Source organism: Panulirus ornatus, chromosome 3 (genome assembly GCF_036320965.1).
Source record: "Panulirus ornatus isolate Po-2019 chromosome 3, ASM3632096v1, whole genome shotgun sequence".
NCBI lineage: Eukaryota > Metazoa > Arthropoda > Malacostraca > Decapoda > Palinuridae > Panulirus > Panulirus ornatus.
The window spans coordinates 12,623,462-12,640,069 of NC_092226.1; the positions used below are offsets into that span (position 1 = coordinate 12,623,462).

Here is a 16,608-nt window from a genome sequence, read left to right on the forward strand (position 1 = left end):
AATTCAGAGATTTAAAATTCCTTCAAAAAATTCTTTAACCTTGCTGAGGGATGGAAATTTGTAATTCAGAGATTTAAAATTCCTTCAAAAAATTCTTTAACACTGCTGGGGGATAGAAATTTGTAATTCAGAGATTTAGAATTCCATGCAAATAGATTTTAGCCTTAATGCAAATGAATTAGTTTCCTGATTTATATGTTACATTAAAGGAATATTTTATTAACCCTAACAAGACCAAATCCATTCTTTTATGTTTTCCCTCTGAGGACTGAACTCGTACTTGTATGGATTTCTCCTCCAGCCCTCATTTGAATAAGAGGGTGTACTTTATTGGTATATAAAGTTGCCTATGTCACTAGCAATAATGATTAGCACTGGAAAAAATCCTAGTTTCAGTTACCCGCATACCATAATGGGGTAATATGTCTTACCCTATGAGAACCCTATCCACAGTTGTAAAAGTTGCCTTTTCCCATGGTCATTTAAAATCGATGGCTTGCTTTATTAGTATGTAGAGATGCCCTATGTCACAAGCAGCTACAATTAGCACCTAGAAAGAATTCTTAATTCTTAATTAGCAATAATCTTTAGGGCACTGATTGTGGTGATCATGATTTGGCAGATGTAGGACTGTTATCAGTGGGAAACGTTCTTTGCATATCAGTGATGCGATAGTGGTGGCATAGAAGAGATGTATGAGTCAGCAAAAGTCAACTAATATTATAAGCCCAAGCTTGTGTGACGTCAGTTATGGATAATTTACCTGATTTTTTTTATATTTTTCTTTTACTGATGACTATTTTTATATTTTTCTTGATAAACACCAGTCCTGGGAATCTAAATCTATAGCTCTCAGCCCTTTCAGGAATAAATGAGCTGCAGATGCATTGGTGATACCAGTACTGTTGTCCCTTTGAAGTAAACATTTGAAATTTCCAGAACATGTTAGTTAAGCTATATATATAATTAACTTTGAAAGATATATTTCAGCTTTTTTCTTCAAATATGTAACCCCAATCATTATTATCAAGCTCCAGCGAGGATGATCTAATTCTCCAACTTATATACTTGCAGCCATTCATGGAGTGATGATAGGGGAAAGGATGTGGGTCCCCTGAGCAGTGTGATTTGTGGTGACTCCAGCAGCAGTGGCAGAAACAATAGCATGGCTGCTGGAGTGTAAAGCACCACCCTTCACTCTTGGAGTGAATACTATCTAGTCAACCTAGTCATCCAGTCTACTGTGAGCTATTACCTCCCATGGCATAATTATTCTTTGTGATATATAGTGTGTAGGCAGTGTTTGTATTTTCTTGAAAAAGGAAAAAAATCGAGTGAAGTGAATACTAAGATATTTATGATTAGGGGGGTGGTTGTTCCTCAGTATGCCCAGTAAGTCTTCTCATTTTTCTTTGTCACATGAATCTGGGGGTTTCCACTGTAAACACGAGTCTAAACTCAAGAATAATTCTTGCGTCTCACCGAAATGTATTGTCACCTCTAGTCCTCTTCCATCTTCACAGCCTGTACCTTGGAAGGAACTTGCTAGTTTCCTTAAGGTGTCCAGTGGTGCAGCAATCCCAGGTGTTAGTAAAGACAGCTCCGATAATCTAGGTACAATAACTGAGGAAGTTGGAGCAAGCTTACTGGACCAGATTTCTGAGTCATCACAGTATCAAGTGGTGGCTGATACTGGTGCCCTTAAAGACTTCTTCAAAAATCTACCTGCCATTAATTCTTCACAAACATCTGTTGCATGGAATAAAAAAATTCAGGACTCTATAAACCAATTGCCTTCAACTCAAAAGAGCAGTATTTCTGGCAGTCAATTTAGTCATCTCTTCTTACTTTCAAATTTAATTTGTGCTCATTCAAAGCAATACAGAACTTTTGATGATGGGAAAGATGTTTTATTAATTGGTGGGGATCTATTGATATCAAAAACTGGGGAATTATCTTCTGAAAGTATAAGGAATAGCTTTGATATTAGAGCTGACAAGAGTAAAAGCATTTTGTCCTCAAGTACACCAACAGATGACAGTCTGACAATTCAGAAAATTAAATACAAGTGTAAAGTTTTACAAGAGCACAGTAGAGAGTGTGGGTGTTGGACCCCTCGCCTTCACGTCTACCTTTCCAATAGCCACCGCTGCAGTGAGGTTTGCTCTGTCAACAACTTTAAAGGCACAGCCAATAGCCTTGCTCACATCTCTTCAAATTGCACAAAGATCTATACCACTGCAAATATGACTGGAAAGTCCAGAGGTAAAACCCGCTCAAGGAAAGCTACTCGCCCTCAAAAATTATCAAATAAGAAGGTGAGCAAAGCCGGCAAGACTCCCAAAATGAATGCTTCTGTACAAGATGAACACATTAGGAACAAGAAGTTGAATTCTGTGGTAAGCAGCCACCAGAATGATGAACCAGAGTCTGAGTTGCTGGGGGAAGGAGAGTGTGAGTCTTTGCCTACCATTATGAGTACACTTTCTGGAGATGTTGAATACATTGTATTAGATGATGACACTCTTAACCTTAGTGCTAGTGTAGGGGAAACAGTCTCTCCTGACACTCTCAAGTCAAAGATCAACCACATTTATGAAGTTATTGATGAAAAACCTGATATTTGTAACACTGAAGTCAAATCATCACATGTAAAAGAAGTTAAAAAACGACTGAATACCTCAGATCGACGTGTCTTGGGGACATGCAGTCAGTCTACAGGAAGTCAAGCCTTTAGTCCTGTTGTTGATGAGAAGTCAAATGATGAAAAGTCAAGAAATAAATCAGATGACAAAGCGTCTTCCAGCCTAGCTGGGGTTTGTACGAATCGTTGTCCATCTATTAAGGATATCTTTGGTGATGTTAGCATCAAGGAAGAACCTGTGGAGGATATCAAAAATGATATGACAGTTGAAGACTTCAGCAAGGAAATAAGTAAGCTCTCAGATGCAAACTCAAATCTGTCAAATAGTAATGGGGTACAGAAGCAAGAACCTGTGAATGATGGATATGATGAAACAACTAGCAATGGACTTTTTGCCAGGCTTATAAAGGAAGAGACTATTGTAGCAGATGAAATTGATATCAACACCCACAGTTCAGATGACTCTCTTGGTCCTCTACAGATTGATGAAGATAGATACTTACCATCCTTAGAGGACACAAGCATGTCAGTCATGAAGGATGTTAATGAATTTAACTTGCCATGTGTTAACATAATTAGTCCATTTAAGATTAAGATCTTCTTTGGTGGTCCCAATCGTGAGTCCATTCAGTTTCCAGCAGATCAGTCAGAAAGTAGTACATCTAATACTAGCAGCCTTTACAAAACGTCCAGTGAAACAAAGAGAAATGGTGTAACAACTTCTAAGAAATACAAACGTAGCCCAAAGAAAGCAGGAAACTTGGGTTCTGAAAATGACATAAATGTCATTGCAGCAACTGCTGCAGCTCAAACAATTCAGAGCTTAACATGCATTTATTGCAACACAGCATGTCCCAATGGTGATGCATTAGCTAAACACTTTGAAAACCATCAGAAGGAAGGCCTGATTATATGTTACTTTTGTCAGAAAAGTTTTGGAGATAAAACTGGCATGAAACGACATATGCGCACACATACGGGTGAGAAACCATACCAGTGTAAAGTGTGTGGGAAAAGGTTCAGTCTTCCAGGCAACTTTAAGAAACATCGAGATATCCATGAGGATCGGCGAACAGAGCCATGTAGTATATGTGGGAAAACATTCCGACGCAAAGAGCATCTCAAGTATCATATGCGGACTCATACAGGTGAAAAGCCATATTTATGTAGTGAATGTGGCACATCTTTCACTGCCAGGTATTCTCTCCAGATCCACATGAATATTCATTTGGGTAAAAAACCTTATGTATGTTCTTACTGTAATAAAGCTTTCTCTGACAAGTCTACCATGAGGAAACATGTCCGTGTGCATACAGGGGAGAAACCTTTTCGTTGTCAAGAGTGTAAAAGGTGTTTTGGTGAATCAGGTACTTTAGCAGCTCACCTGGCAACACACCGTAGTGACAGACCTTTCAAGTGTAATAAGTGTGAACTACGCTTTAAGACCACTGGAAGATTAAGACAACATGAAAAGGTGCACTCTGGTGAAAAGCAATTTGCTTGCAAGTTTTGTGGTAGGAAGTTCCTCCAGAAGTACAATATGACAATGCATGAAAGAATTCATACAGGTGAGAAGCCATACACTTGCTATCATTGCCAGCGCAGTTTCCGTAGTAGGTCATGTTTAGCCAAGCATGTGGTATTGCATGGTGGTGATGATGAACGACGTTTTCGTTGTGACCACTGTAGCAGTCAATTTTATCGAAAAGCACACCTTAGACGTCACATAGACATGCATTTAGGGATAAAGAACTATGAATGTAATGCTTGTCTTAAAAAATTCTGCACCCGGGGTACACTCAAAAGCCATATCAAGACTTTTCACAGTCATGGAGCAAGGAGGTTCCCATGTAATTGGTGTGGACGAGTGTTCAAGCGGAAGATTTATGTAAGTACCCACGTGTGTGTCAAAAATCGGATCAAGAGTGAGAATGGGGAGCAGGAAACTAGTAGCCGTTCACCTGACTTTAATCCTGAAGAGGTTGTCTTGAACCAAGACAACTCAAGTGACTCTGAGGGTTCCAGTGTTGATGTGAAAAGTGAACCTGAAGATGAGGTAATGGAAGATGGAGTCGATGATGATGGAGATAAAGATAACGATGATAATAAGGAAGAAGATGAGAAGGAAAGTGTGGTGGGTGAAGAAAGTTTACTTAATTGGAACAATGACCATCAAGCTCTAACTGTAATTGATACCTCGAAGTATTAGTGTGGATGAACTTGTATTAATATTTGTGTTACTTGTCAGTAATACATTAACCGTTGTGCAGTCCAAAAATCCCACCATTTCACTTAAGTGGAAGGTGAAATACCATGTAAACTGTGTATTAGTAATCTGTATTGCATTCAGACTAATAGAAGCTCAAGTAACTGGTCTTACAATACTCTCTTTTAAAAGAATTTAGAGGTCCGGTAAGACATAGTGCACTGTTTCTTCTAATTTACTATGAATGGTTGATGTAAATGGATATTCATTTTGCCATTATCAAACTCTAGTCTTCATGTTGTGCTTTAGTGGTTATTGTTAAGGAGAGTAAAGCCAAATTTAGCTATGCATTAATCATATGATTCATCTGAACGTGTGATGTTTACATTCAAGATCAGTTGTAGTCATCTAAGACATTACTTATTAATATAATCTTTATTAAGGCTTTTCATTTGAGTTTAAATTGTGTTTGTAGGTTTGACTTAAAATTATAGGTAAAGATTTGGTGAGATCTTTTTCTAGTAATGATATTAAAATCATGCTTTCTGTATAATAGACGACTTCAGTTGTAGGTTGCTTACCGTTGCGGGATCAATCTGCCCTTTTTGTGGTCATAATTATCCATATCACAATAGCTTCAGTTCTGTGAACTGCCTTTTGGTCATATTTATGAAGACAGGTAAAGTTTGTTACAAAAAAAATTAGAAAAGAAAGTTGAGAAGGATGCTTGTTAAATATTTTGGTAAGAAATGAAGTAGCCATTCTGGGATTTGTATTGATCTGATGATATGATTGATTTTACTAGTCAAATTTTTTTTCTGTATAAAATTTAGTATATTAATGGACTCATAAAGGATATATTTTAAGGTATTTAGTGAGGTAAATAGGACTGATGCACTAAAATCTAAATGATGGTTTAGTTGTGTGTACAATATTTGGTCAATTAATTGCACATCTTTTCATTTGATTAATAGTACTGATTAAAACATTGTACCTGCTGGAGATTATTTTATGAGAAGTGTATTTCTTATTTTTAGATTCAGTCATTATAACTGTTTACTAAAATGGTTGCTTAAGGGTACATGCTTATTACTTTATGTATGATAAAATTAATATCAAAATACTCTTTTTACCTGGTGGAGTGTACTGAAGGGTGCAAATTTCTATTCCCATTACTTTCCCAAAACTCATAAATAAAACAAAGTGAACAGGGTTTTGAAACAGAAATTATGGGCTAAAAAGCTGAGTTATGAGTTTTGAATAATGTTTTTTGTATTAAAAGGGTGCCCTGTGAGGAAAGAATATGAGTCCAACGCTCAGTGTGAGGCCAGTTGAACCTATCTGACCTCCGTTGAGGGCTATTCCCTCCCATTTCTCAGAGATAGACTTCTGTTTTGTTCTCACTGTATGGTAACATATGGCTTTCCCATGCAACCTCCTCTAGTTAGTCCCATCAGGCCGTGGACACTTGATCTGAATTCATTACATGATATGAAGAAAGAATGGAAGGAGCAAAAAGAGAAGAGTAGACAGGGAATAAAAAGAGAGGAAAGTTCATGGTGGAAGAAAGAGCTCTCTGAATTTTAAAATCTAATTTTTTATTAGAAGGGATTACAGTGAGCATAGAATATGGGAGGAAGGACACATGAAAGAAGGAGCATTCCTCCAATTCTTACTCTTTTTAGTGTTCTAATTGAGTAAATGATTTTAGGCATCTGATTTTAGGCCTCTCAGTGCTATGCACAAAGTGTCTGGGAGGTTTGAGCACCAAAGTCTTTGGACACAAGTATAGGCTGATTTTCAGAGACCCCTGTGTCCTATGATCTTCAAGAAAAGGTTTCCAAGGTAGACCAACATTGATGCTATGTAGTGTACATTATGAGCTTTGATATTAACATCCAGCAGAGATGGTGATATAGTTGTCTTTACATGTGCTGCGTTTTTCCTTGCAGATAGTACTTTATAGGTGCCGTAAAAGGAAAGTTTTCAGTATAACACTGAGTTTTATCCAGGCACATCTTTAAGTATAATGACATGACATTGAAAGTGATGTACATTTTCCACTTTTTAACTTGATGTTTTCATTATTTAACGTATGTGTTTCTTTTTTAGGCAGATATTAGGAATAGAAAATCTTTCAACCCAAAGGCACTGTGAAATTACGTAAAGGATTCTTGTCTAGACAGCACATACCTTGCTTACTCAGTGGCCTGATGCCAGAGCAACAAGGAATGCTAATACATTTTACCCCATGAGGTTAGAGAAAGTTACTGATGAGAGGGAATCAAGCAACATTTTGAGGGACCCAGATAGTTGAAATGTGTGTGTCCTGGAACTTAGGTTGAAGAAAGATTTTAGGTATTTTTCTGCGTTGGAGTGGTTTATTACTGTCAAACTTCAGTGCTACAGTTCCTGTAAGGCACACTGCTGTGTTGATAGCATTTTCTTTCTCACTTATAGAGAAAGTGAAGGTGTATATATATTTATTTATTTATTTATTTTGCTTTGTCGCTGTCTCCCGCATTAGCAAGGTAGCGCAAAGAAACAGACGAAAGAATGGCCCAACCCACCCACATACACATGTATATACATACACGTCCACACACAGCACATATACATACCTATACATCTCAATGTATACATATATATACACACACAGACATATACATATATACCCATGTACATATATATTGATATATATATTTAATATATATATTTATATATATATTTAGTTTAGTATACTTGACTGATGCTTCCTGCGCCAGCGAGTTAGCACCAGGAAACAGACGAAGAAAGACTTATCCACCCATATGTACATACATGCTCATACATGTACATATACATACACATACACAGACATATACATATATATACATGTACATATTCATACTCGCTTGCCTTCATCCATTCCTGGCATCACCCCACCCCACAGGAAACAGCATCACCACCCACTGCATCAGCGGGGTAGCGCCAGAAAAACAGACATAAAAGGCCACATTCGTTCACACTCACTCTCTAGCTCTCATGTGTTATGCACTGAAACCGCAACTTCCTATCCACATCCAGGCCCCACAGACCTTTCCATGGTTTACCCCTGGTGTATAAGTAAATCCTGTGTCATATGCTTGAGCATCTTTCATTTGTGAGATGTATACCAGGAAAGCACGATTCTAGTAATGAGTATGATACTCATTTGGAAAATCAGCTATTGTGCCTCTGTACTCAGTGTCTTTTCTGACTAGGGACATTAACTGGGGAACAGCATCCACTCAGCTGCTGTCAACTTCCTCCAAGTATTGAGCATTTCTTGGATCTTTAGGAAGTTTGCCAAAGCAAGGATTAACTTTATTGTTTGAAAGTGTGGTAGAGAGTGGCAAGTTCCCAATTCATTAGACATCTCACTGCTGTTGCTGTCCAAGATGAATTTAGTGATCTGCCCTGGGGTGACTCTATCTCACCAGAAAATTAATTATATTTTCTTTATACATGTTATGTATACATATTACCCATGAAGAATGGTGCCCAAGTTCTTTTGAGATATGTCTGTCCAAACCTGAATGTGAGCAGAAGGGCCATTTAATGGCAGTTTGGCCCATATATGGCTTTGAATTAACAAATATTGGATTCTCATTATCGGAACTCAGAGACTAGTGAGAGGAGGTCCTCTCTTTGTTGGAAAGAAATTATAAAATTTCTGAAACTTGTGATTCTTTTATTTTTGCTAGAGGATTAAAATATACCATAAAACTGAACTTATTCATGATTTGTTCAAATTATCTGCTTTTTTTGATTGAACAAAGATAATTGTTTCTAAGGAGAGAATTTCCACTTTGTTTAGTGGGATATGCATTCTTTTGTGTGTCATTTCACTCCTATGTTAACACCTACACTGGAATTAGTAAGCATCTCTTTAAAAGGGGTCTCAGTTCATGGAATGGTAACAGTGCTTTGTGTGTTGTGCACTCCCCTACTGATGATGTCACTGATGGTAAACTTTCAAGATAAGCTTGGATGTTAATTGTTTCATAATCAGAGGAATATTACCAAGACCTTTATGATCCTTGTGAATGCTGACTACAGTGTGCTCCATCCAAACTGTATTGCTGTGAACTGCTACTTTCTGTAACCCTTTTGAAAGGTACTAGTTTTGGCTAATCAAGCTAATCAAACCTAACTTAAGAGTTCTTGGCTTATATGGATGGGCAGAGTCTTCTCACAACACACTTCAACATTGGAGTGCGAGTTTCCATGTGTACATTTAGTTTGGAATTACATGTGGGATAAGTTGAAGCATCATTGATGGCATTATTACTGCTTCAAAAATTAGTCTTTAGAGTATCATCATCCTGATATAACTGAAATTCCAAGCACATCCTTTTTAGTATGTAACCATATTGAAAGTGGGTAAATTAGAAATAGAAAAAAATAATTTTGAATTTTAATACAAAACATCAGTATTTCTTTTTTAATGAACCTTAAAATGTTCAAGAGCATTGCTGTGCAACAGATTGTGGTGATCCTATGAAAACCCACTAATATTATAGAAAGGCCTTCTTGAGTTTACCAAGAATCCACATCACTCTTCATATTGCATTGGCTCAGTTCTGAGAAACTCATTCTGTATATAGCTCATGGAATATATTTAAACTTTATGAAAAAACTCCTGAACGAAAGAAGCAATACTTGTATCCTTACCTTATATTAACAAGGTTGTCCCTTCTCAGTGGTCATCATACTGAGGTATGAGAGTTAATTTCTCTGGAAAAAGGATAACTTGGCTTTCAACGACTGGGTACGTTATGTTGATGTGTTGCCTGTATATTATATTCTTAGTGTGTTTGATGTTTAAACCCAATATTTCTTTAAAAGCCCTGACTACTTTGTCACTTGGTTTATCATCATGTGTAATAATACTAGTAATAATACTAGGAAGAGAAGCTTATGCAGAAAAATTATTTTCCTTAATGAACAGGAGTCATTATAAAATTCCAGTCGCTATACAAAAGTCAGATGCATGTGCTCTTAACTACAGTTCCACAATTTTTTCTTTATTTGTATTAATAATTGATGGGTATACTAATTCTCTTTTCAGCTGGATCATTTTCTTTTTATGTCTGTCAGGGTATATATGTAACTCCTATAGACACGTTCAGCCATTCTTTCAGTTATTATTACAGTAATATATAGTAATACAGTAATCATAAAATCTTACATTGTATTAATGATAGATAAAGTAACCTCAATTGCCTTTGATGATACTCAGAACTTATATAGGGCTGAACAAGCTACATCACAGACTATTTCTGCTTTGCAGTTTTTCAGTCACTGGGGCCAAAGCTTTAAGCTAAGCAGAGTCATTTACACATACACTTCATTATAAGGATGTTTCATTGTAACAGAATAAAGTTTTCTCATGTGTTTAATGTGCATAAATAATCATGTAAAATGTACAAGATATCTTCTATCTGAATTTACCATCTTAAATATGGTGTTGAAATTGCAGGTACTTCTGTTTCATGGACCTTGAAGTCTTGTGCTTAAAAGCTGATAAATCCTATGTTGCTTTTAGGAGCTCCACATTGTTTCTAGCACTATGTTGTGCATGCGAGTATGAATATGAAAAGTTTTTGCTGTTGTTAGAGAACCATGATGATGGATGATGTAAATACGTTACTGGTCAAGATTTATTTATTTTTTTTTTTGCTAAAAATAACTAGGATTAAGTTGTTATTATTTTCATTGTTTACAAATATTTTGAGGTTGCATTTCTTGAATAATTATGCTTTTGTGCAATAATTTATAAAATATCTGATCAGCATCTAGCCTGTGGTTGTGACCAGCCACTGGAACCAACTATTTTATCATTTTTATCATGTTACAGTGGTAGTAATAGGTTAAGGAAGATACTGTCAAAATCTATTTTCGTAATCAACCATCACTGTGTCAAAAAATAATGTTTTGGAAATACACTGAATATTTAAGATAACCTGGCATCACTACTTACTGCTTTCGGACCTGCTAGAATTCTCTGATTTGCCTTCTTTTTTACAAAGCTTTCTTTTAATGTTTATGGTGAAATTTTATTTAATTTTTATATTTTTGAGAATGTTTGTCTATTTGTTTGGTGGTGCCAATTATTTATTATTCATTTTTACCTGGGCTACCAATACTTAATGCATTAGTTTCATTTATGACTGTGATCATTATATCGTTTATATGTGATATGAGTTTCGGTTATCTTTTGCTATATTACCAGATTTCATTTTATTTGTTTGTGGCCAGTAGTCCCAGATTTTCAATAAAAGTGTCAACTTGTAACTTGGTGTTTACATCTAAATAGTAAGTGGACAGGATTCATAACTTGAGTTGTTTATAAGAATAATATCAGGTGTTGAATTGCATTATACAAGAGTATAAACATCTGAACCAAAGAGAAATTTTGCAATGCACCTGACAGCTTCATAGAGACAGATATTAACCTTGGTCATGCAATTGTAGAATCATGCAGTAAATGGTTTTTACCACCTGTAACTGTAGCTTCATGCACACTACTAAGTGCCTTAGCCCCCTGTAACTGTAGCATCCTGCATATTAATAAGTGCCTTAGGCATGTACCTTAGGAACAACACAAGATTGTATATCTTTAAATAACTGAACTGTTATCTATGTGTCTATATCTCTGATGCCTGTTTTCAACTGTAACTCCCTCAAGGGGTGGCCACAGCAATAGAGTCTCCATAACTAGTGAACTCCAGTGCTGCTTCTTAGCCTTTAGTGCCTCACCCTTAACAGGCCACTGGCAGTGGGCAACTCTAGTGCATTGTTTGCTGATGCTCCTTCCTAATGTTCCTACTGACTACTTCTACCTAATGCTCCTGCCTAATGTTCCTATCTACTACTACTCCCTTATGTTTCTACATAATGCTCCATCCTAAATGTTCCTACTTTTTACTTCTGTCTATTGCTCCTACCATTTTGCCAAAAGGCAGGGTTAGCGCACTGCTCTGCTGGAAAATCTAGAGTTACAAAGAATGAGCTGTATGAGTTAATAAAGTGTTGTCAAGTGTTATGTATGAAAAGGAGAGCTTGTAGGGTTTGTGGTTCTGTCTTGTCCTCTACACTTTTCTTCCTTTTTTCAACGATTTCCTCTCCTTCACAAATAATCCAGTGCACTCCTATGCTGATGACTCACCACTGCATTCATCCACATCCTTCAATTCTGTTCCCTCTTCTCTCACTTGATCTGCATCTCATCTTGACAAAGCTTCCTTAATAAATTCAGACTTGGACAGTGGGGTAGACAAAATCTTGTTAAGTTTAATGCCTCCAAGACCCAATTTCTACCCATCTCTCTATTGAAAACTCCTCACAACTCTCTCATCTCCTTTGATGGTTCTTGACTTGATAAACATACTTGGTATTACTATAACAACCACTCTTTCTTGGAAACCCCTCATTACAGGAATAGTTAAGTCTGCCCCTAAGAAATTGGATATCCTGTTTAGATGTCAAAACTTCTCTGAACACTTGCTCTGTTTATATAAGGGATTGATTAGTCCTTGTACGGAGTACTGCTCTCACCTGTGTCATTACTTGACAAAGTCGAGTCAAAAGCAGTCTGACTTATAAACTGTCCCAGGCTAACATCCAAACTTGACCCCCTTGTCCTACGTCGCAATGTTGGTTCACTTTCCCTCTTCTATAGCTATTACTTTGGTTTTTACTCTTGAGAGCTGGCTGCTTGTGTGCCTCAACCACTAGCTAGACCATGCAATATTCAGGAAGCTGCTACATCACATAATCATTGATTGTGTGGCCATCAGCAACTCAAGGGTGAGCTGTTTTGATACCTGCTTCTCTCCCTATGCGTAGAAACTTTGGAAGTCTCTGCCTTCTCGTGTCCTTCTCAATACTTATACCTGGCACATTTCAAGAGCCAGGTCTTTCATGCCCTCAAAAATTCATAAATACTTTCCCTTGTCATGTCTTTTTCCACTTCATAATTCCCTCTTTATTTCAGTTAAGGCTTGGCCTTGATGTGGACTTTTGTCCACAAAGGGGTGAGGCAGAAAAAAAAGACAGCTACCAGGGTCAGGGGAGTGCAGCTTGACAACCGCTAAAGTGATGGCCCCCTACGCAGCTGTCACTTAACCTCCTGATACCCAGGCAGGTAGTACTGAACTGCAAAATCACATAAATGAAGTATCTTATGTAAGTTCTTCTAGTGTCATACTAGAAGGTACTGTTAATTATTGTAAGCTCTACATATCAAACATAAAGATCACATCACTGTTCAATGTACAGAAGGAAGTATATCCAAGACATGATCTACATAGTCTGAAAGAAAAAAAAAATGACCGTTTAGAATAAGGCTTTATTGCATCAAGTTTCATTTGTGGAACAAATCCTATTACTCACTTTTAATGGGAATTTCATATATCTGACAGCATGGTACAGTCTTAGAAGTCAGATAACTTGGTTTAATGCCTTAGTTACCCTGTGGTATTGAGAGTTGAAGGATGCAACTTTTCCTTGTTGCCCCTGTGGTCTGTGATATTTTTACTGTTTCTGTTCCTGATGATATGTTTCCTACACCAGTAACTAACCATGGGTCCTACAAAGTTGTCCTCAGAAGAAGAGGCCTGTACTCGTACTTGGAAGCAAGCAAATGTGTCTAAAAATGAGATTTCAAGACAGGGTTTAGTTCACCATCTGTACACTTAAATTTCTTCTGTCTAATAAATAACAACCCTCCCTGAAAAGCTGGATCTGGTCAACCTAAGAAAACCAGCAAGGCAACTGTTAACCTAATAGCGTGAGGTGTTGAAAAACCCATCCCTGTCAGGTTATTTGTTGCCATACTGGTCTTACTAGATTGCACATACTTAGCTCTTTGGGGAGAGATGTCTTTACAAGGAAGAAAAGTCTGGATAGTGAACTTGGCCTTGCCACTATCCCCTTTTGAAATGCTAACTTTAGCTCAGAAAGAGCTCAAAGGTTATTCCTAGACAGCTCTTTTTTTTTTTCCCATGGGATAAGTACTACTTTTCTGGTTGGGATGCCTTATGTTGCACAAAATATGTAGCAGAAGTTATCTTGGATGGGATGAGGTCTTACATCTGATCTTAAAAATCTTTTTCTCAATTGCGATTTGATTGCTCCTGTTCAGATGCCTGTCGCATCAAGGAAGTGCATACTGGACCATGAAACTCTTTCCTTCCCCTGAAACCCATTCCAGTTTCATTTCTGCTCAGAATAATTGCAACGGCATTCTCGGAAGAGCCAAGTGCACTTTCATAAGAAGAAACTGGGTTCACTTGACTTCTACCAACAAATCTTTTTGATCTTTAACGAAAATGATTTCCAACAACTGTAATTTCCTCCTCTTTTCTGACCTGATCAGTCTATTGCTAACTCTCCAATTAATATAGCTGTCCTTTTTTGCATCTTGTTTTCCTCTAACTCAATGTTGGATGATTCAGATTCTAATCTTCTGCCCCGGTCTCCTCCCACTGAACCTACGTCATCTATATTCTCCTTGTGCAAGGGTCTTCAGGTTCTCTCTCAGCTCCAGGTGGCAGGAGGCATACTTCCTCAAGTTCTAAGGGAGTGTGCTTCTGAGCTAGCACCAATCCTTGCTTGCCTATTTTGCCTCTGTTATTATAAAAACCAAAGCTCCTTCCGCTTGGAAGCATGCTTTGGTGCAGTCCACCCTTAAGAAAGGAGACCGCTCTACTCTCCAACTATCGCTCCATTGCTCTCACTACTGCTATCTCCACTCCTACTACCTCCAAAGTCTTTGAAACTCCCAAAATCTCATTTTCTCAAACAATTAGAATCCCATTCCCTTTTTCAGATCACCGGCATTTGATTCTGCAATGCTAGGTCTACTTTTGAACTCTCCCTTGTAACTCGCATCTGGTCCTCTTCTCTCAAGGATTCTGGTGAAACTTCTGTCATAGACCTCGACATCTCCAAAGCATTTGACAGAGTGTGGCATAAAACTGCTTTTTAAACTTCCTTCCTCTTTCACTGCTTCTCTTAGTTCTCTAAACCACAGTTTCCTCTCTGACTGTTCAATTGCAGTAGTCATCAAGGGAGTGATTTCCCTCTCCCACTCTAACAATAGTGGCATTCATCAAGGTTCTGTCCCATCACCTAATCTCTTTCTTCTCTCAATAATCGATCTTTCTCTTCTACTTCTACTCCTATTCACTTTTTTTCTCATGATTCCACTAAACATGCTTCAACTCACTTTCCCTTTCTTTAAAATCCATTATGTTTTTCATACTGATCACATTTCTTCTTTCAATATGGACCTGTGCACCATCTTGGAGTGGGGAAGCAGTAATCTTGTAAAGTGTATGTGCCAAATTATAATTTGACACTTTCTAAGAATGATATCTTTCCCCTTTGTTCAATTTCAAAACAAAATTCAACCCTGTGGTAACATAAACATGTTGGGCATAACCATATCCTCCACCATCCTGGAAACCCCATACAATCAATATCAGAAAGTCTGCTTCCTAAAAGCTGGGAGTGTTGTTTAGGTGCCATAATCACACATGTGGGGTGGCTTATCCTCCAAGTTTCTATTAACTGGTGTGGAATCAAAAGCCTTCTGTTATATCAACTCTCTTGGCATCACATCTCTTCAACCTCTCCTTTCCATACACTAGGATGTTGCTGCTCTCTCTCTACGTAGATTCTACTGGTAATATTTTGGCCATTGTTCTCATTAACTTTGTGCATGTGGCCCCACCGCCAGGGTTTGGACCTATGCCACGTGTTTAGCAGCTGCTTCCCATAGTTTCTGTATGTAAACCAGCCACTCCAGAATTAGCCATTATGATGCCTCCTTCTTCCCTTGAACAGCTAAGGTGTGGAATCCTCTCCTTCTTTTGTCTTTCCCTCTAAATATAACCTTACTTCTTTTAAAAGTTAAGTCTACAAACATTTGTAGAGCCCTGCTTAATTTCTAATTTCTTTCTCCTTTACTTTTTTCACTAGAGATGACCTTGATTGTAATATGTTTTGCCTATACCATGTTGGTCACTAAAAACAATGTCTTTTAGACACATTTTCTTGCTTCCAAGCAGGAACATGGGCCTTTCTTCCTGGACAAACATCTAAGGACCTCTAGTTAGTTACTGATATCACCAGAAACAGAAATACCAAAAATATCACTAAACAAAAACAGTGAGCAAAAGTTGTATTCCCCCACCACTCTTAGTAACTGAAGCAGCAAACTACATCTGATGTCTAAGACCTTACCATGCTGCCATAAATATGATATCCCCACCAAAAACTAGTGATAGAATTTGTTCCACAAATAAAACCTGATGCATGAAAGCCTCATTTTTAAAAGGTAATCATATTTCTTTAAAGACTGTAACCAAAGAATGGTACTACAAAGATAAGACCTACCCTATGTGGCTCTATCATAAAATATATACCATGTACAGTTTTTACATCTAGACTAAATGGGTAGAAAATACTTCTGTTTATCTCTTTACATTATAGTCTTTGTAATTGCCTACTGTTTGCATTACAATGATGACTTTTTATTATTATAGAACAGACAGTAATTACTTACCATAATAGCCAAAGTAAGAGCAGTGAGGAGGAGTTTCTGTCACTGAAGAGAGATCACATGGACAGCTTCTTTCAACTGAGTAGTCCTTTTACCTCTTCAGTCGCAGTAATTCTAGGAGGCTCAGGTTAACTTAATATGACTACATGAATTAATACTTTCACA

At 37.4% G+C, this 16,608-nt stretch overlaps 1 protein-coding gene across 4 annotated transcripts in view; it reads left to right on the plus strand.

The window, feature by feature from the left end:
* LOC139760537 (uncharacterized) overlaps window positions 1-16,334 on the plus strand; it is a 31,194-nt gene extending 14,860 nt beyond the window's left edge. For 3 of the 4 annotated variants that reach the window (XM_071683855.1, XM_071683864.1, XM_071683873.1), the window contains one exon: window positions 1,075-11,168. In XM_071683855.1, the coding sequence (XP_071539956.1) occupies window positions 1,386-4,853 (3,468 nt within the window). In that variant the 5' untranslated portion in view covers window positions 1,075-1,385 and the 3' untranslated portion in view covers window positions 4,854-11,168. Of the gene's footprint in view, window positions 1-1,074; window positions 11,169-12,870 lie in introns of those variants that run through there. The other variant, XR_011715363.1, reaches the window with a different exon arrangement.
* Window positions 16,335-16,608: the final 274 nt, after the last annotated feature.